The 21114-nt window shown below is 37.3% G+C and overlaps 2 protein-coding genes across 2 annotated transcripts; one reads left to right on the top strand and one right to left on the bottom strand.

Annotated features, from left to right (window-relative positions):
* Window positions 1–280: 280 nt before the first annotated feature.
* Window positions 281–1085, bottom strand: LOC128707520 (N-terminal Xaa-Pro-Lys N-methyltransferase 1-A). The gene has a single exon (XM_053802476.1). The coding sequence runs from the start codon at window positions 1083–1085 to the stop codon at window positions 282–284; it is 804 nt and encodes a 267-aa protein (XP_053658451.1). The 3' UTR covers window position 281.
* A 16898-nt stretch (window positions 1086–17983) lies between these two features.
* On the top strand, window positions 17984–20714 carry LOC128719568 (calpain-C). Its single transcript, XM_053813194.1, has 8 exons — window positions 17984–18447; window positions 18547–18814; window positions 18896–19379; window positions 19458–19824; window positions 20020–20131; window positions 20205–20395; window positions 20462–20594; window positions 20688–20714. Exons 1-8 carry the CDS (start codon window positions 17984–17986, stop codon window positions 20712–20714), a joined length of 2046 nt encoding a protein of 681 aa, XP_053669169.1.
* Window positions 20715–21114: the final 400 nt, after the last annotated feature.

Here is a 21114-nt window from a genome sequence, read left to right as displayed (position 1 = left end):
TCGACCACACCGTACGTGACGTTATGGAAAAGACAATTGAAGAAAGGATGATTACGATCGTCAGTGGGGAAAGTTCGGAGATGAGGATTGATAGATGCAATGTGTGATGTATAGCTTGGTCTACCGTTTTCTCCGGTTGAGTGTTAGTACACAAATGTTGGAGTAAGCGATAAACTAGTTATTGGTTTAAGGATGATGTAGAAGAAACGATGGACGTATTCAAAATATAAAGAAAACCGTACAAAATTATGCGAAACCATTTGTTCCATTAGAGTGCAATTTTATTTCTTTATCGTAGGTCGAAGTGCCAACATGTACACGGGATACAGTTCTTTGGGGAAGCTCGTTTGACGTTGCTCCTTAACGACGCGCATGTTGGCTTGCTTTAGTAATAGTTTCATCTGTAACAACGGTCTAGTTACCGACGAATCGGTTCTATCGACGTCTACCACATTGCTTGTGGTAAAGTTTTCTTTTATCACTATCATCCCTCCACGGGCAAGTGCATTCGTACAACGGTGGAAAAATTGTACCGTATCCTCATCCGTCAAATGGCCTAGCACCCACTGGGCCCAAATAATATCGTAACGCCCTTCCTCGGGGACAAAATCTTGCAAACCTTCGTTAAATACTGTACCCAGTTTGGTGCCGTAATCTGCCAGTTCAATGCGAGCTGTTTGGCAAAAATGTTCGTCCTGCTCTACCAGGTCCACATGGTCGAACAATGGCAAAAGCAGATTCTTACTGATTCTCCCGATTCCCGCACCGCAATCTAAGGCTCTACTGCGTCCCGGGGCCGGTTTTTGCTTATACAGATGCTTCAGGAACAGTTCTGATCCGCGGATGTCGATGAAAGATATGCTGCCAAACCCGCCAAGCATCCCATCCACTGTGGGAGACACGTTCGACCAATAGTTTTTTGCATTGTTGTAATAACTCTTACTGTCCGAAAGTAAATCATTAGGTGCGTAGCATTCGGAATCACTTTCGCTTTGATCGTTGTTGGTCTCAGGTTCTACAGATGAATGCGTATCGATGGGAATACCTGTAGCGCTACCCTCATGGTTAGCAATATTCGATGCCATTGGATATTGATATAAGGAACACTTGTTGAATTTGGAATACAATTTAATTACGATCGGCGGGTTGCTTTTTTCTGTGTAATCATATGAACACGAGGTAGATGGCGGGTTGTTTTGTTGTTGAATGTAAAAATACGGTTTGTTTGTTCGCCACTTTTCGCATCTTCAAGCATACTTCACGAGGTGAAGCTCAACTCAACTCTGCTATAAACAAGTCTATTTGATGACAGCATGCAGCATTGACGTGTGTTCTAAAATTTGAATTGATTTTTTACTGATTGAAACGTACGTTGATAAAATCACATGGTTTGTTGGTTAGGTTTAGAGATTAGTTAATTTATTCGTATGAGGTAATTCATAAGACTATAAGGATGAATGTTTATAGATGATTGGTGAGGTGTAAATATGTTCTTCTGTCGTTGGTACGTTTATCCCCATGTTAAGCTTATGCAATCCACTGGCTCCAATTATATGTCTTCAGCATTATTGGCCTTTTGAATTTACTGAATTGAGTGTGCGCCTTGTGAATAACTGTAATCGCCAACAAGTTTGAATCAATTTAACATCTGGTTCCCTCTCACCAGTGCTAAGCATTGTCATGGGTTGTTCATAGCGCATACCTGGTACTTTTTACACGTTTTTACGCGATTAGCTATCTTGTTTGACAATTGATTTTTACCGATTTTTACCAAATTTTATTCCGTAACCAGAACACGATATTGGTGACATTTCAACTCTCCATTAATTAATTCCATACAGGTGTTTTCAGTTTGCCACTATTGGTTTAAATTTTTATCCCATTTGTTTGATTTATTTCATTTAACATATTCTTTTTATAAAACTTTAGGTGTCTAGTATAGTTGGATGTGCTAAAAGTAGTGTTTCGGTTTCAATCATCTCCCAAATAACAAGTATAGTAGAGCAAATGAAACACTAGTAATTGTCTTCTTATTAACATCAGGTGCTGTTTTGTAATTGTTTCCTTTGTTTCGTTCCAACTGTTTGTTCAGTTGTGTTTAGCACTGATACTGGATTAGTGTAATGGTGATATATTTTTAAACTTAACTCCAACTCCAACTTAAACTCCAAATGTTTAATATGACTTGTTGTTAACGTATAATGTGAAAGTGATTCGAAAATTTGCCGTACAAAATAGATCGTCTAACTTATTAGGAAAAGTAATGTACATAAATGTGATTCTTTATGTATTAGTAGTTTTTAAAACATTTTATACAAAAATAGCATTTCAATTAGATTAACCATAAAGCTGAACGAAGACAAATATGACCCTTATTTGGCTATGAAAATTAATTTAAGAAAATGCTGCTTTATCAGCAACAAATACATATTATTTTTTCTCACATTTACCAAAAGCTTTGTATATGATTTTTAGAAAGTTTCGAGGTCATTTAAATGTGTGAAAGAAAAACTTTCATTTTCGACATTCCTGAAAGCCTACCAATAAAACAGGATTTAACAATCACTGATACGCTTCCCTTTCAATGGACACCGCGTATCAATCACATTCTTCCAAAATGACCATTGTTTTCCTCCCATGTACACCTGTCGGTTAACTTCCATCTGTCTTTCAAGGGCTGCCCCATCGATCTTCTTCCATAAACGGGCACATTTTTCTTATTTCGTTGCGTGTGGTGACGGGACAACCAGTGACTAATTTTATATGCATACATACATGTTCCAGTGATGAGTTTTCGCATTATCTGGGCGTGTTTTTTTTGGTTTATTATTTCGTTTATATGGAAATGAAATCAATTGAAAAATATGAAACGAAGACGTATTCCATTTCCAATTGCTGTGTCAGCATTTCACTAAATGAGACCCTAAAACACAAGAAAAGAGGAAAGGTTTCGCTACTTTCAGTCTCTCTGGATTGGAACAAATATGCCGGCTAGTGAAGAAAGATAGTGATACAGTTTAAGAATTTATTGTACTAACATGTAAAACCATTTACTAAAAAAGTCGTAGGCTGAATTCGTTTTATTTGTTTGTTCAATATGTATGTCAACTGTGAATGCCTGGTACTGGCCTGAGGAAGAAATGCCTTGTACGAAATGTGCGAAAATCAACTCAAGCTGAGTTGGAAATACAGAAAATATCTTCATATTGGAATTAAAACTAAATGAATATCAAATTTAAAAAAAAAATAAGTACAGTCTTCACACGACAAGACCGGTCCAAAATTCTTTTCGGACCAATCGTCCGTAGCAGGGACTGAGTATCCGACAATGTGGTAAAATCTAATCTGTAATAAATCTAATAAGCCAGGAAAAGCATTAATATTTAAATTCTTAAAAACTGTATACAGGTAGTACTCGAGATACGATACAATTTTACTTTACAGTTTTTTTTTTTTAAATAAGATTTTACCACTGTAAAAGGAGACATGGCTATTTGAAACAACGATTCTAATGACGAGTAAAATACTATTGATCAATTAATAGTTGACGATCCGTAACTACTTTAACATTGGCCTTGATGTAGGCTCTTACATGTAACCAGTAGAAAGAAACTGGGACGACGATAATAGTTGATGCTGTTAAAGGCACTGTCAAAGGTATGCTTTCACGAGTATTTTTTCCGACTATATCATCACCATACCGGTATTTCTACTTTTAGTCGAAATCGACTAGGAAATATTGAGTACTGAAGATACCAGAAAGACAGGTGTTGAAAAAGAGTTTAAAAGAATGCGTGTGGACAGCTCAGATTCAAAATAACTGACCAGAAGAAAAAAGAAAACAAAATAAAAAAAATATTGCAACTCGCGATGAGAGCTTCCATTCCCTGGAGCTTTGCTCGTTGCGGTCAAGCCTCAATCGAAGTTGGCGGCGCAAATAAACACCAAGAAGCGTACAAAAATTCCGCTATAAATCCACACATCCACAAACGAACTGCAGCATGAACGCACACATGAACAACGCATCCCTACGCCGAGTACTGTATTGCGCTCCCCAGCAAGATATGAAAGTTGCCTAAGGCCATTTCAGTGTGGCATGCTCATGAGTGTAAATATGAAACCGCACAACTCGCTGTACCTTTGCATCCAATAGTGTTGTTTAATTTAACCATTCACCTGTTCACCTGCATTTTTAAAAAGCTTTGAGCTCACAGAGTCCATGAAGTATTACAATATATTTTTAGTTTATCTTATTATTAAATTTGTCCCCAAATAAGTACATAGATTTTTAATGCAAGAAAACTTCTGTACAGTTTCATAATTTCACGGCTTTCAAAAAAACAGAAGCAGGAAAGCATATCGGACTTAGTCTAAACCTACAAGCACTACACAGCAGGAAGACAATAAAAAAAACTATCACAAGAGCGTACGGATTAAAAAGAGAACTTGATGGAGACCTCTCTCTGATATACAGCATACTAAAAATACAATGGAGCACAGCATAGCAGAGAGAGTTGGTACAATCAACTTATCCCCCTAAAGCACTATAATAAGTCTTAGTAAAGCACTGTTGTAGAAATTACTAAAAACAAATCATTTATTGACTATTGGTAAGCATATCCTAGTAGAACCTATAAATGCAAAAAGAAAAACGAGATATAATATTTGATATGGCAAGAAAACATGTGAAATATCAACCTTATCTGGTTACGAGTATCAGTTGGCAGAAATTAAACATGAAAATCCACAACGACGGAGTGACGAGAAGTCCCTGGACGCTGAATGCTCCTGTGTGGTACAGTGGCAATACCTTTGCAAAGCAAAAGAAAACAATTTTGAAAGACAACTTTAAATTACTATTGATCTTTTACTCTGAAGATAAATAATAATATTTAGAAATAGAGGCGAATGAAGCTGCCCAGCTCAAAATCTCTATAAAAACAATAAACAACAACAACATATTTAGAAATACAAGTGATCGCGCTTCATTTAACAAAAAAATTAACATTGCCACCGATTTTTTCAATATTTCAAATGAAAATATCTCTCTAAATGTGGATTGTAAAATACAAAGAATATTTTTTTTTAAGGTTCAATCCTCATCTACTAAGAGAACACATCATCTCGTTTACACCCGTGATCATGTTGTGTACCTGTTGTATTGCGAAGTGAAAATTTCGATACCTTTTCTCTATATCACACAATAACAAGCGGTGAAGTTCCTACAAAGTTTCTCTGTGGAGCACATCCACACAACAGACGTATGATGAAGGGGCCAAACAAAGCAACAGAGAGAGGGCGAATATTCGATTGCGTATGCTTGTTTCGCCATGGTAGTGGTATGCGCGAGGGAACGACCAGTTCATCGAAATTCCTTGTCGGGCGTAGTCGCGATCGTTCACGTCGTTTTGGTGCGTTCAATATACATTTCTTCCCCACCCTGTGGTGGTAGTGCGGAATGCTTCCGTATTCTTAATTATTTCCCTCCTTAAAAGTCGTCCGATTTAATGGTGAAAGAATTTTACGAACATCACATCAACAGCAATTCCATGCAAAGTAGGTACTGCGCGCAAGGTAACGAATCGAAGCAGCATTAATCGTAGACATCGTTAGGCGTAACGTTAAGCTTGTGTTGAGCGGTTAAGGTTCGTACGTTTTAGTCAGTGTAATTAAAAGTCCCGCAAGTGCCCTTGCGCATAAATGGAGTGAAGATCGCAAATTCTCGGTACCGACGTGAACTCGTATGTGCCGCTCAAATGGAAGATATTTTCACTTGAAACCAGTTCGCGACTGAAAGAGTTGTGACGAACGCAAGACACGAACCCTCTTGCGGTAAGAGATACTCCCGTGAAATGTGCGTTTCTGTAACGTTGGCCATGTCAGAGGCTACTTAAAATATTGTGTTGTAGTTGCTAGTGTTTGTTCAAGTAACATGTTAATCTGCAATATGATCGCTAACAACAAATTATAGTAAAACGTCATGTGAAACCTTCTGTGTATAAAGTTTGAGGGCAACGAAAAATCTACATTGCAACCACTGGTGTTTTGTGCATCACAGAGTGCTTATAATTGATAGTAGAATATCAAGTGCGTGTTTACAAACCACAGTGTGCATATAGTGATATATTCATATTTCGACTACTTTCCTCTTAAAGTCATCGTTGGCCTGAGGTGAAGTGAAATTCAGCTCAACGTGCATCGCGCATACTTTCACGCTTTGTGGGTCGTTACCTTTCTGGTCGCTCTTCGCAGCAGATTGGAAATCACACATTAATATTTCATAGCATATTTTGGGTGCCGTCCTGCATTTAGGTTGCCGGCTTTCGAACGTCTTGTGAGCAGCGGAAAGGTTACCCTGGCAATAGCGGAAAAGTGTAACGTGTATACATGTATGAATGAGTGTGTATGTGTATGATACAAGTGTATGCGCATGTTCAAGATAAAGTTCTCATTCATCAACTACTAGTTGTTTGGAAAATAGTGACACACTGAGCGAGAGTGCTATTGAAAACAGTTAATATTTATTAATTTTTAAAGGTCATGTTGTGTGATTGTGGTTTTTGGATTGTATAGCATGATTTTCCCTTATTTCGCGCGGTCATGCGGCTTTTAAGGTAAGCTGGATCGTCGAGAACAACCAAGATATAGATATTTAGTTCATTGCATGCTCGTTAAAATGCATTTTATTGTATACTTTTGTGAGTTTATCGTGAAAATTGAAGGGATGGTGTTTCTAATATCGTAAAGAACTTTGTTTATCGTTACACGGCTACATGTGCTCAATGCAGACTTGTTTGTAAGTGTGTGCGTGTGAGAGAGTGCAGCAACATAATGCAGCTCAGGAATTTTACCGTTTTTTTCTGAGCAGCTAACGGATAAATTATTTAAGATGTATCTCGCCCGATCTTACGTTTTGATATGTAACTTAAAAGTTGTATAGATGGTTTTATGCTATCTGTTCATTAAGTGTGCTTCTTGGATTCATCGTACAGTCTTTAAAGTGTGTGATACATTAGATTTATGACGCAGGCCTAACGTCGTTAACCATTGAGATAATTAAATACGAGGAAGTTGTCAATTATGTATGTTCAACTAGAAATCATTGGTGGCAATTTAAGAAAGAGCTACGCATCATATTATGTATGCAATAAAAATATTATAATAACAGATAAATGATAATAAATCATAAAACCAATTTTATAAATGATGGACTATTTATTTCTGTGGTGGATGCTCAGGATATGTGACAATCTACACAACTTTCCAATCCATACCAAGCACGAGTTATGGTTTCTTGAGCCATCCTTCTTCTTTTGCCATGTGCGCAACCAGTGAGAATTTGTTTTTTTGTGGTTTCAAACAGTCTCATTAGACATTCTTGTACCACATGTGCAGCAGTGTAGCCGATGCACAAAAGGTAACAGTTAATTATGATCGTTGTACAGTGTAACCATGAGATCATGCAAAGCCTTTCAGTGAGCTTGGAGGTTCAAAAAGCGATCGGTAAAATAGGTAAATTGCTAGCGAGGTAAAAACCGCTGCAAAGTAGTTGGCAATGAGTGGCCTTCGTTGCGTCACAAACTGTCGAACTGAACTGTCGAATGTTGAACTGTTGAAAACTGTCGAATTTAATACCTTTTAGGGGATAGTTTATAATGGATAGTTCACATTTGGTGGTGTGAAGCGAATTCCAACCGATACTGTGATTGGTACTGTAAATGTGACACATGATTTAAACTATCAAAAATAACGCTCAGATATCCTGCTTGAGAATGTTTCTTATTCGATGTTAAAACAACTATGTGAACTATCTCACTAACTAATGATTTTTTTCTTCAAATTTGCTATTTGCATAAACGATACAGCAAAATAAGCTACGAAATTCTCGCTTAACAAATGAGAGTTGTGAAGTGGACAAACAAAAAGTTTATGTTTATTCTTCGTACGCAAACATGTTTTAAAAAAATAATCATAGAAAAGAAACACACAGATGGGAATTGAGTGACGCGAGCAACGTACGCGAAAAGGAGAAAAATATGTTCGATCGAAAAGCACAGAACAAAATGTAAAACTACCGTCTACGTCAACATGTCCAAAGAACCGGCAATCTCCCCACGCCAGTCCAATACCTGGCCATGAAGCATATATGCTTACGAATCACCATGCGCCGACCATCGTTAAAACAATTCGACATTGCGAAGGATGTCGTTGATCTTCCAGCGTTGCGATTTACAGATTCTAAAATTGAATATATTTAAATGAGCTGCTGAAAATACTGGTATTATCGTATGCGTAAACAAAAAAGCATTAGTACATGATTTGGATATTCCATTGGGTGCTATACGAATAAACATGATGTGCAAATAAAATCCAAAAATATTATAACAGCATATTTGGCTTGTGTTTGTTTCGTTTACCTTCATTGAAATCTTTCACAATTTAGAGAGATACGCTTGACGCATAGCATAAAAACATACATAAAAACTGGTGCTGGTCGTTGTTTTGAATTGTGTGCAATTACTCGCTGAGATATTGCCCAAGCTGGCAAGATTTGGTAAAAAATGATAACCATGCAACCAGAGCGTAATTTTTTATCAAAACGGTGACCATAATTTAAGCTACTTAATTTCACAGCTAGAGGTTTTTCAGTACACTGATCGTTTACCGGTGGCTCTTTTCCTTGTGACAGTGGTACTGGGTGGTATCATCATACGCTTCGTTGCATTGTTTTCATTTGCGATACAAAGGTTTGTGAAGGCGTGGAAGGTTGGTCGGCGTATTTTATGCAACCGTCGTAGCTCATTTGAGAATTCCTCCAATGTCCATAAAAGCAAACGATGAAATAACCTACGGTGGAATGCAAAAACAGGCCACGTTTGGTAACAGGGCGTTTGTTTGTCCAACGGCATCTGAACGAGAAGATCCCATGGTTAGAGAGCCATAACGCAATACGCTTGAAAACCATTAATTTTAAACATTGGGGTAGCATAATAATAATGTTCAACAGTGCCCGAAAATGTGAAACATATTAAACGAGCATCAGTTCAGCCACAACTCAGACTGCCGTTCTAAGATGATTCGGTTTATGTAAATTTCTTTGCACGTTACATTGCTCAACATCCGTTGGATCACTGAAAAATTTGCAATTAATGAGCGTTCTTTACGTACACACTCGTGCACAACTTGTAGACTCCCACGGCACTAGGGATATTACGTCAACTTCCAATAGTACAATGCGTAGACGTACAATCGGCAGTCGCAGATGCAAAAGTACCAGGTGCAGCAGCCGCAAGGTAGCGAGTGGGCAAACCAGTCTGGTGCCACTCAAAAATGTGACCGACGGATCAAGTACAATCCTAAACACCTACATGCTTCAATTCTGTGCACCGGTCAACTAGTAACGCGATCAAACGTTCCTTACATGGTAAGCGGTCGTATGGTGGAATTACTCACCTTTCGAAACGTGTTTTCGATATCTTATGCGATTCTGTTGTCGAACGGTTGTGGTACCTACAGCTGGATTTATTTTGTATTGATTTAGTTTTTACAATACATTTGACGGGTTATATTTTTAAAAACAGTTGAATATTTTTATAACCTTTTGGTTTCAAAACATCAATTGGTAGGACTTGAGTGAATGAGAAGTCCGGTTCCAACGAAATAAAACTTGGTATCGGTTTTTCGGAAGTTCAATCCATAACAGTCGGCAGTACTACAAACTAACGGCTAAGAAAATTTTCGCGTACTTGCAACCTCTTTGGAATTATTAAATCGTGCACTTCCCAAACGCAACTAATCGATACTATGATGTTCACAACCTTGAAACTCGTCATCGTTGCAGTGTGGCTTTCACTAACATTGCAGTTCCACACAATCATTTACCTTACCACGCATTTCAGAGTGGACTATAATGAATCTTCCCCGTCCTCGTATTTTATTTCGGAAGGTCACTTTTTCTTTTTTTAGGTTTCCAAATGTATTTTCACTTCTCGCACAGCATTAAATGAACGCCAAGATAGGAGGAGTGGCAACGATAGATTTCTCCCTCACACGAGCGCATGATCTTGTCGCATATTAATGTTTTAAGCTGACCATAAACTTCGAATGTCATATGCCATTGTACGTCGTTTTTTTGTTTCCTTTTGTGCATTTGGCTTTCTTTTTTCCATCGTGTGTTTCCTAGTTTATAGTGCCAAGTGACTAGGGAGTAAATTGTGTCGGGACAAGTTATTTATTAATTGTGTTCGTAGGCGCTTCGTGCGTGTTAGGAAAAGTTTGTTTGGGAAATAGTACTTTAAGTAGATTGAATGATATTCAACACGATTTTATGCACAAAAGCACTATCTTCATGCATTTTGATACGATGCAGTTTTAAATTATTTTACTTATGATTGTTATGATTGTTCATTAAACCACATGTGCTCTTGCAATAGGAAGATGTCTGAATCGAAATGCAACAAATTGATTAAAAGTGTTTAATTACTAAGTGATAATAGGGGATTGATTTACGCGTGCTTCTTTTATTACAGCAGAAGTGGATAATATATGAAAAATGTATGTCTTATTGCACTTGGCATAACAACTTACTAATAAGTTTGGTCTGCCATTTCTGACTTACTACACTTATTGGCCCACGTAGCCGGACAGTCTGTCTCTGCTACGGGTGAACGGTCCGGATGGGTGTTTGTCTCAATCATGTCGTGTGGGCATGGTATCGGCACCACTGCTAAATACATCACCGGTCAAGTCTGGCCCATACTACCAAATTCATGCCTAGAGTTATGGAAGTACTCTTAAACAAATTCAAAGAAGAAATTTCCTTAATTGTTATTAACACACGAGCCAGAAAATGTTAAATTATGTACTAGTTAAGAAAACAGTTGTTTTAGCATAAAACTTCAGTTATCTAATGGGTATGCTGGAAAATTTTGATAAAATTTATGTTCGTGATTGATTGCTACATTGAACATACATGAAGATCACCCACAACGACGCACATTAATATTCGCTGCAGGAATTATAACATTAATATGCCTTCTCTAACGATAGTAGATTTGTACAAATGTTACATTCTTTCATGAACGTTTGCCCAAACAATCATTCTAACAGTTGAGCTGAAATGGAATAAAACGTAAATTTATGTGAGTTTCTTAAAATGATTTTTGCATAATAAATTCATTTAAAGGATAAATATAATATTAGTTACACAGTACATTAATTGAATTATCAATTAGCTCTACTTCCTAAAATTTCACCGTCGATCGCTACGATCCACCAACAACTATAATTCATCTGTTTACATTATACTTTATGAACCTTAACTGAAATTCCAATGATACTGCGTGGTGTTAAATTTTTTGAAATGTGCTCGAAATTCGAAATGTGCTCTTGTAAAACTGCGGGAAGAATAAAGAATTGAAGCACTTGAGGGAAATAGTTACTTGTGTAGAATGTTTTGAATGTGAATGTGAACGAACAGGATATTGACGAAGTTTGGTGTTTCATTCTCTTTACTGCATTAAAGTTTAACATATCTGATACATCTAACTACAGTTTATGAAATTTTATCAACATGCGTCGGAGTTGAGATATTAGTTAATTAGTTATAGAGTTTATAATCAGATTTAAATTTTAAAATTTTGATTTTCAAAATTCATTGAGATATAAAAAAATATAAGCATCGTTTTGTTGGTTCTTTAAGAAAAACAAATCTGCAATATGGTTTACTGCTTTTGTGTAACTACATGATTTCCATTATTATAACAAAAAAAAATTAGGTGCACAATTACGGGCTATGGATTCTCATTCGAAAGGAGCGATACCAAATTCTAGCGCAATTGTTCCACTTTACACAGGACTGATTATTCAACAGAAAAACTAATTTAATAACTTATTTCAAATTAGGGATGGTCATGGAATTTTCAAGGGTTTTATGAAAAATATTTTGAAACTGAATTTAGATGAAAATTTAATTGTCCGGAGTGGGATTGTGTTTACAATGTTACATCTGTGATATTTGTATACTATTTCTGGGTTTGCAATCATACCTGGAACCAAATATCCCAATTTACACTTATAAATAAATAGTTGGGATCTTACTGAGATTTTTTCAAAAGTTAACCTATTTGGTACATCAATGTACTCGATGTATGCCCAAGAACAGGCTCATGTAGCAAAAATACAAATTGGAAATAAAACGAAAATTAAATATAAAATTTTGAGCGATACTATAGCGAAGAACCATCATAATCATAATAAATAAAAGGTTGATAACCAACCACGTTCAAAATTTGGTTGCATATAACAGTTAATAAGATTCAACTTATCATTCTAAATGGGAAAACATATAAGAAGTGATTTTCTTTGATGAAAATAATGTATGTAAAAATTGTTTTCTTGGCAAAATGAAACAATATTTTCGTTTTATAAAGCAACCTATTAGCTTATGCATATGTAGGAAAAATAACAACTGTTCTGGAGAAAATTGAGTTTATTGGATTGTGTTAATATTGTTTTTAGTTATCAGCTTAATTAATGCTTTGTTTCTCCCTTTGCACATGCTTGCACAATAAAAGCGTTGTTCCACGCCAGTGTTCTGTAGTCATCTGTTACAGGTTGTACTTTTTTATTCCAGCAATGGTTTAGAAATAAGAAAACATCCCTTCGCTCATGATGATAGAAAAGTACAAGGCCTATGTAGTAAAAGCGCTTAGTTGGGAGGGGAATAATAAGAAGAAAATATGATAGCAAACCCAATATAAACCAAGCATCTCTGACTTGTGAGATGTTTCGAAGTACTTCCACCGAGCGAATGATCGTCATAAGAACGAATACGTTGCTCTGTGTGTCTGTTTCATGCAAGAGCATTCCGCTCGAAGGCAGTGATGTAGCAAAAAGGAAAACAGTTATAATATACCACTTGTTCCCGATATTTCCCGTCCCATTTCCTTCGGGGATGCTGGTTTTTACACACATAAACAATCGTACCTTGTTCACCTGGTTTGCTTGCCATACGGCAGTGACGATTAAAATAGCTAACCGTCTCGGTAAGCAGACGGTCTACAGCTGAAACAGAAAAGCTTGCGGAAGCATGAAGATAACACATAGCTTTAACAGTTTCCATGTCTACGCTCTCATGTATCTGTGCATCAAAGTGATTCTGTATTAGTGAGCAAAAACTAAGAGGGCAAGATCATAAAACAGAACAGTTTACAATTTTAGTTATTGCTTGTCTCCTACTAATTCAATCATCCGTTCTTCTTTTCTGTTCTTTTTTGGAATAAACTCAACAAACGCGTAACGCGTTATACAGATCACGCGTTTGATCTGTAAGCGCATCGATGATCTTATTCACTGTAGAATACTGAATTAACTATCGGGCGCTGGTTATAATACTCGTTTATAATTGCAATACTCGCAACAATGTAGGGTCATTTTGAGAAAAGCTTACCAAAGTATATTTCATTTCGATCAAGTCACAGGTTTGAATCAAGTTCCACAAAACTTTCACAACCTCTTGCACTTACAGGCTGAAAGGCGTGCCAGGATAGTGCGGATTGGGCCGAAAGCGAAAGCTAAATCTTGCTGAGATGCCAATGCCGGGAGGATGCTAAGAGAAATCGGCACAGCAGAGACTATCGCATACTTTGAACCTAGTCAAACAGCTAAACGCTACACATTTCGTCACTGGCATTCGGATAAGAAAAATCAAATAACGATTACTATGGCAGTATCTCTCTGTCTTGTGCTTTACGAATCAGGAACAACCCTGGGACGGGGCTGGAAAAGTTGATCACATCAAGATTTCACTTTCACCTCCATCTTCAATGGATGCTCGCATGGGCATGCGAGTTTATTGCAGCATCGTTTTTGGATAAGGCGTTTAAATAGTAACGTGTCGAAAACATACCATATTGCTGACTACTGGATTTCGATTTTTGCGTAGGATAGGTTTAAAAATCAATGATATTTTGGCTCATTTCATACAATTGACAATTGTTACATTAAAATTGTTGTTAACATTAATCTTAATTCTAATACTTTGATTGCTGGTGTATTGACATAAATGAATAGTTAGCCATTGGCGCACTGGAGTGGATCGTAATAGAGCCGACACTCACGGTTGATGGTGTTGTTTCCACTGACAGCTTAGAACAGTATTATTGGGTCTTATTTATAATATTCTACTTATTAAGTTTATGAAACAATTTTCAATTATCCGATGTTAACATCATTTTAAAGAGCTACATGTAATTGATTTTGTTAAAAATCGATAATGTAGATTTAATTGTCTGTACAAATCTCGTTAAACATTGGTGAACTGTTATAGAATCATCTTTTGTTTGTTGTTACGTATCTCATTTAGACGTCACTTATGTTCACTTCTTTAAACAGCTCGCCACTGTTTCCCACGTAATCGGCTATGCGATGGCGATGAAAATGTGCGATGAGGGTTTAGAGGAATATCGTTGTTTAACTAAATGATTACTGTTTACTTATTGCATACAGTACAGTTAAACATCGTATTTTGACATGATCAATGTTTATTGGCATAACCTGTGTTTGACGATTGTGAAATGCAACAACACAACACGTATTCCCATAAATTACATAATAAACGCAACCCTCAGACAATACAAAAAGGTCAATATTTGGCCAATGCCTATATTTATCTCGTTTTCATGTGCTGTCATTAGGTATCTATTTATCAATAGAGTCTTGCTGATATTCGAACATAATATAGATTTGGGTAGCTCATACTACTACCAAAAGTAAGACATATGAAGTAGGAATGAAGTGAAAGTTAAAATGTTTGCACTGCTCTTGAGAGATTGTAATTTGAGTGTAGGGATAATGTTTGTTTTGTCATAAACACGTCTTTTTGATTATGATTTACAAAAAGTAATATATAAGTAATATATATGTGAAATAAATTTTCATTTCATTTCATTATTAATAACTTGCGGGGAATTTTGTTGATTGATAGAATTGGTTGGTGCTTCAGGGACGTTTGCTGAACACACACATCATATAACGTTCCGATCGGTTCCGACTCACACTGGCGTGAAGTAGCTTGGACAAACACTATCACCATTATTTGCGTACTGAAATGGATTTGAGTCTAATAGTATATTGCAGAGCGGCCAGTTAATCTATTAGCTCCTAGTACTACCTTGTGTTACGATTGTTAATGATCGATTTCTTCCAGACATGATTATGCCCTATGGCCTTACACAATTGAGAGTTCGCTCCTTCACCCAGAGGCATTTGAATTCCGTTTGTTCGTTTCCTGGATCTCATAGCACGCAGGCGCTATACATGAATGGTCGAACGCATAGTAGGAACAGTTTCCAATAGTTCCCCACCACGCACCACCGATCCGACCTAGCGATGGAAAATGTAAATAAAGCAATTAGCTGTTATAAAACAGAAGAGTTTTTTTTCTTTCTGCCCCCTTCAAGAGCTTTAATTTCTTTCTCCTTTTCCACCTCCGCTCCCTTGAAGACCTATATTTCCCTGACTCGTCTCAGCATGTGACCGCGATCGCTAAAGCATTGTACGCATGTCTAATGTTATAAAACAATTGTCAATCACATAATGTCGAATGGGAGCATAGTTCCCGCCGCGTATGTGCCGTTACGATACCTTCCAGAGTGTAATAAATAATATTGGGGTTAATCGTTTCGTTTGGCTTCATGTTTAGGTGGGAACTACCATATTTTTATGACTCGAATTGTACCATATCGCAAAAAAACGATAGATTATTGTTGTGTATTCAAGTAAAAAGTAATTCAAGTAAAAAATTATTGCATTGTAATGGTTTTAAAACAAAAAAAAAAACATGGAATTGTTGACTCTATTCACGATTGAATCAATTTACAAATGATTAGATATTAAGTTGATTAAGTGATTTTTTGCGATCAGAATTATGTTAAATAATATTAAAACATTCAAGCAAATGCATTAACAAACAAACCACAACAACAAACCAACACAAACAAACAAAACAAATATTTATTCTCCAACCAAATGAGCTCCTATGTTTTTTTGTAAGCCTTGCTTAATGCTTCTCCATATGACCGTTGCTTTATGTAGCAGTATTAGCCTTAATCTGCTATCAAATTCAAAATTAGGTTTATCAAATTTGCTTGATTGCAATTCATCAAAGTATAATGATTTTACGTACGCTTATGTGCATCTCCACTGATCCTCTGGGTTCCGTTAGGATAATGTGCCTTATAAATGTTGATTTAGTTTCAATATGTATATTCGTTTTCGATTAAGCATAATCTTTACTAAGCAATAATGCTATTACAGTAGTTGGTAATAAATGTCCATAATTCATTCTATGGTTATAAAGCAATAATTTAAAATTACATATTTACATTTATTAATTTTAAATATCTTCTGTTCGTCCATTGGAAACGCTGTAATGTGCACGGTGGAAATGTAATTAATAATTGCTTTTGACTATCTTTGGTTAAGAATAATGATTTGTTATTTGTTTACCAACCAACGGCTTGTCAAGGAACGAATCTGATACACTTTTCATTTTTAGCTACAGTGAGTTTGATTTCTTCCGCAGTTAGCTGTCCGTGGTTTGCCGTTGTGCAACATGGAATGGTTAATTGAGCACGGCTTGTGAATGGGGAGTTGGTTAAGGGCGGTTGGTTAAATCATAAATTATGTTTCGGTTATGATTACGTTAGCTTTTCCTAAAGTGTGACCAAATGGCCAAACGATGTACGACAAACGATCAACTAAATTAGTCAGCATGGCAGCGTGCTTTAGAGTTTCTAGAGAAGTTGTCAGTATTAGCTGTGTTTAGTATTAGTATTTAAAATAAGAGTAATTAAAATATTTTGCTAGTCGTATGGGTTTATTAAAATTTAACATTCAGCAAAAGCAATAACTTGTGTAGTTTTTTCAATACTTTATATTTTAAATTTGGCTTGGCTACAGTTGCAAAGTCTGTAACGAAACGGTTAACGTTACAGAAGATAGAAATTATCAAACTTTAACCTATTATTCTCCACAGATGCCCAGGCAACAGTTTTTCTTAGCTTTCTTATTTCAGGTGTTTCAATCAGTACCACAGTAATGAATGAAATGTTAGCGTAAACGTAAAGTGATAGAGGCATCGTGGTGAGCTTGTTGCTGTTCATTCGTCACGCTTTGCTGTAGACAAAATAACATAATAAGCCCATCCCACTTTCAACCATACCTATAGCAAACAATGCAAGCACTTTCGTTGGATTGCTTTACCATGAGAAACGATCACGCAAAAGTGCATTAGTAACCATGGTTCCTTTCTACTTTAAAGTTTGCATCGAACGTTGACACTTGCAAAAGATGCGTCCACTGCTGATAACAAACGAAAGAGGGAAAAGAGGATTTTACGGAGACGCTTCACTGATTATAATATGCGTTTGCTTTAACACAATGGTAAATAATGCGGTAGATGTGTAGATAGTGGATTTAATTGAGTGTCTCTATTTGGTTGCGGTTACATAAATCTAAACCGATTCTATAAATGTAGGTCTAAGTGAAAAGATTTGATTGCCCAACCATGCAAACTTTACATTGAATAGAAGAGTATGAAGCATTAAAGCAGTGAGTTTAATAACCTGCAATTCATGTTTGAATGCCGTGCAAGATTCATTCAAATAGTTTTATGTATTATTTATAGACATTACATTTTGGTTTTTTTGCCGTCATACTGGAAATTAAATAAATAGTAACATTTTGGTTTCTTTGGTTGCTCTTGCTCAAATATCTGTTTTCCTTGTTTCTTTCCAGAATTGCAATACCGAAACCATGAAATGAGTGATTTTCATCATTTGATGAGCGAGTGTATATCGGTGTATACTCAACAGAAGAAATTATTCCAAACTCCATAAGGAAGGAACAACACCCATCTATTCATTCTTGTTGACACATAAACGGCACTCCCTCTCGGCTGGAACAGTTGAAAAGCTACAAAATGACTTCGTCTTACGAACGTATCAAATCAGAATGCAAACAGAAGGGCGTACTATGGGAGGACGAAGATTTCCCGGCCACACAGTCGTCCGTCTTTTACCACCAAACGCCACCCTTCACCTTCCAATGGAAAAGACCGCACGAGATCGTTTCTAATCCGGTATTCGTGAACGATGCCTCCGCACAGTTCGATATCGTTCCCGGTAAGATGGGTGATCGGTGGCTGGTGTCGTGTTTGGGTGTACTATACCTATCAAAGGGTTTGTTTTACCGCGTTGTACCGGCCGATCAGAACTTCGACAAACCGTACTATGGTGTGTTTCGCTTTCGGCTTTGGTGGTGCGGAGAATGGTTGGAAGTACTGGTCGATGATCGATTACCTACAATAAACGGCAAGCTGGCCTTCCTTCAAGCACAGAACACCAACTCATTCTGGCCCGGTTTGCTGGAGAAAGCGTACGCAAAGTAAGTGACGAATGATTGGATGCATTGGCTGATTCCGCAAGGGGTTGCGTTATTGAAAGATTGCATGATATTTATATATGTTGCCTTCTTTCATTCCAGATTGCATGGATCGTACGAGGCGTTGAAGTACGGTACGCTGCTGGACGGATTAGCCGACCTCACCGGGGGCATCACTGAATCGATATCCATCAAGATGGACAGCAACATCCTCATACGGCCTCCACTACTGCATAACCTGCTAGATACGACAAGCATCATCACCTGCACGATCAACAATGGTACCATGACACAGATTCGTAACCAAACTGAAGCTTTGCCGAACGGCATCCACGTTGGAATTAATTATCGTCTTTGTTCGATGGATAAGGTATGGGTGCAGCGATGTTGAGATGCAGCGGCAATATTGAACACATGATTTTATATTTTCAATTTCATGAATATTTTACAGGCCGAAACTATCATGGGCGACACAGTTCAGTTAGTACGGCTACGAAACCCCTTAGCTCAGACGCTCAGCAAATCTTCAAGCTTTAACGGCGACTGGTCGTCATTTTCCAGTTCCTGGGAGCGCGTTCCGATGAACGAACGGAATCGTCTGATCGAGCAGCTCGAACCAGGCGAGTTCTGGATGTCGTTTTTCGATATGACGCAAACTTTCACGCATCTTGAGTGCGTCCATCTCGACTCGGATACAGCTAGGGATGAACCTCAACTGGCGGATAAGAGTCGCCGTTGGCTTATGCGACTGTACCAAGGGTCATGGAAGCGAGGAGTTACGGCAGGCGGGTGCCGCAATAATCCGGACTCATTCCATATCAACCCACAGCTGCAGTTATTTCTTAGCGAAAAGGAAGATGTCATCATCTCAGTCAATCAACACAGTGTGCTGGAACCGAAAGTAATCGGTTTTACCGTATATAACCTAAACAGTGGTACGTATGTCAATGGACGTGGAATAGGGTTGGGGAATTTAATTGATCTATTTCATCGTGTCTCCTTTTTCAAACTAGTGCAAAATATCAATGGATGTCTCTCGAAGAATTTTTTCAAAAAGCATAAAAGCTTAGTCAACTCTCAATACACCAATTCGCGACAAATTAGTCATCGATGTTCACTTGATCCTGGGCGTTACCTCATTATGGCTACCACATTCGAACCGGCTGAAGAAGCGTCTTTTAGTGTGAGGGTGCTTGGTAGCACCATTCGGTTGGCGCTTCTTGAAACACAGACCATGCTTTTGCTAGATCCTTTCCCGCTACTCAATTCCAACACAAAGATCACGATCGATTCTTCTAATAACAATAACAACAACAATGGTATCGCATGCAGTACGGCACAGTACGAACCAGTGTTTATGCAGCTTGCTGACGATCAAAGGTAGGTTGGACGTTGTCGTTCAATAGATGGACAAGAATTATAATTATGTGAGCGCGCTTCTATATACGTTAAAAATTAAACCAAATGCCATTCGTACTTTCTGCGTGAAGAATGACCATGAATGATCATGTCAGAATGATTGCTGATAGAAAAAAGTAGACGAATTATAATTGTCATACAAATGTTTTGTTTCAGGACGTTAAATTGCTTTGATCTCCAGGAACTGCTCGAAGCGTGCCTTCCCAATGACTATATTCGAAGCTGTGCCAGTATAGACGTTTGTCGGCAGGTGGTTTGTTTGATGGATGTACGTATTTCCAATAATAGGTTTTGTGCAACATGCACTTTTTCAATCATACACTTTTAACATTCATCGACAGAAAACGAATCGTGGTCGTATAAATTTCAATGATTTCAACAAGTTCATGATCAACCTGAAAACCTGGTGGGGAGTGTTCAAAATGCATACGAAAGAAAAATCGGGCATATTAAAGGCAGAACGATTGCGGGACGCACTGTTCGATGTCGGATTCCAGCTCAGTACGGATAATATTTCCATCCTTATTTTACGGTATTGTTTTCAAAAAAGCGTGCGACTTTCAGAGCAGACTCATGCTCAGTTTTTTTTTATCTCCAGATACATGCGAAGGGATGGAACGCTTCGACTGGCTGACTTCATTTCTGCCATCCTGCATCTAACTATGGCTTTTGAGTTGTTTAAAGCAAAGGATACGAATCAGGATGGTATCATTAGCATGGGAATGACTGAGGTAATTATACGAAATTGATCGCTTTATTTTATGATATACTAGTGCATTCGATCACGAGCCACCATAATACATCGTTCCGATTCGTTTTTTTAGTGGATTAAATCCGTTTTTATGTGCTAAATCAAACACGAAAAGCAGCTAAGTGCCAGCACATCATATGTAATATGCAGTCATTTCAATACCGAGGAGCAGACACTACGAGTAGCATTATCTCGAACAGCATTCAAATGGTGTTGTGCAAAGTGATCATCCGAACCGGTTCTAACATTTAATCCTCTATATAGCATACCAACATAAGTTCTGTAACTCTAAGTGCAATCAAAAAGAAAACTCTGCTGACATGTTTAACATAATCCATTGTATAATATAGTTTTTGTAGTAAAACATTTTTCTTAGCTAAGGAATTGTCCAATATGCAAAATCGTACCCATAATTTATATTTAGTTGTTGTTATGGTACGAATGTAGCCCGCAGTTGGTGGAAAATGAGCTCATAGCTCAACACGTAGCAGTTAATTTTC

This window comes from Anopheles marshallii, chromosome 2 (genome assembly GCF_943734725.1).
Source record: "Anopheles marshallii chromosome 2, idAnoMarsDA_429_01, whole genome shotgun sequence".
Taxonomy (NCBI): Eukaryota; Metazoa; Arthropoda; class Insecta; order Diptera; family Culicidae; genus Anopheles; species Anopheles marshallii.
This window is presented reverse-complemented; position numbering and strand designations above follow the sequence as displayed.

Excerpts from the sequence above, each read along its gene's own strand:
- LOC128707520 (XM_053802476.1), bottom strand. The coding sequence starts at position 1,085 with ATGGCATCGAATATTGCTAACCATGAGGGTAGCGCTACAGGTATTCCC.
- LOC128719568 (XM_053813194.1), top strand. The coding sequence starts at position 17,984 with ATGACTTCGTCTTACGAACGTATCAAATCAGAATGCAAACAGAAGGGC. Across the intron at positions 20,132-20,204 it reads AGGTGGTTTGTTTGATGGAT|AAAACGAATCGTGGTCGTAT; the intron begins GTACGTATTTCC and ends ATTCATCGACAG. Across the intron at positions 20,595-20,687 it reads TTAGCATGGGAATGACTGAG|TGGATTAAATCCGTTTTTAT; the intron begins GTAATTATACGA and ends TCGTTTTTTTAG.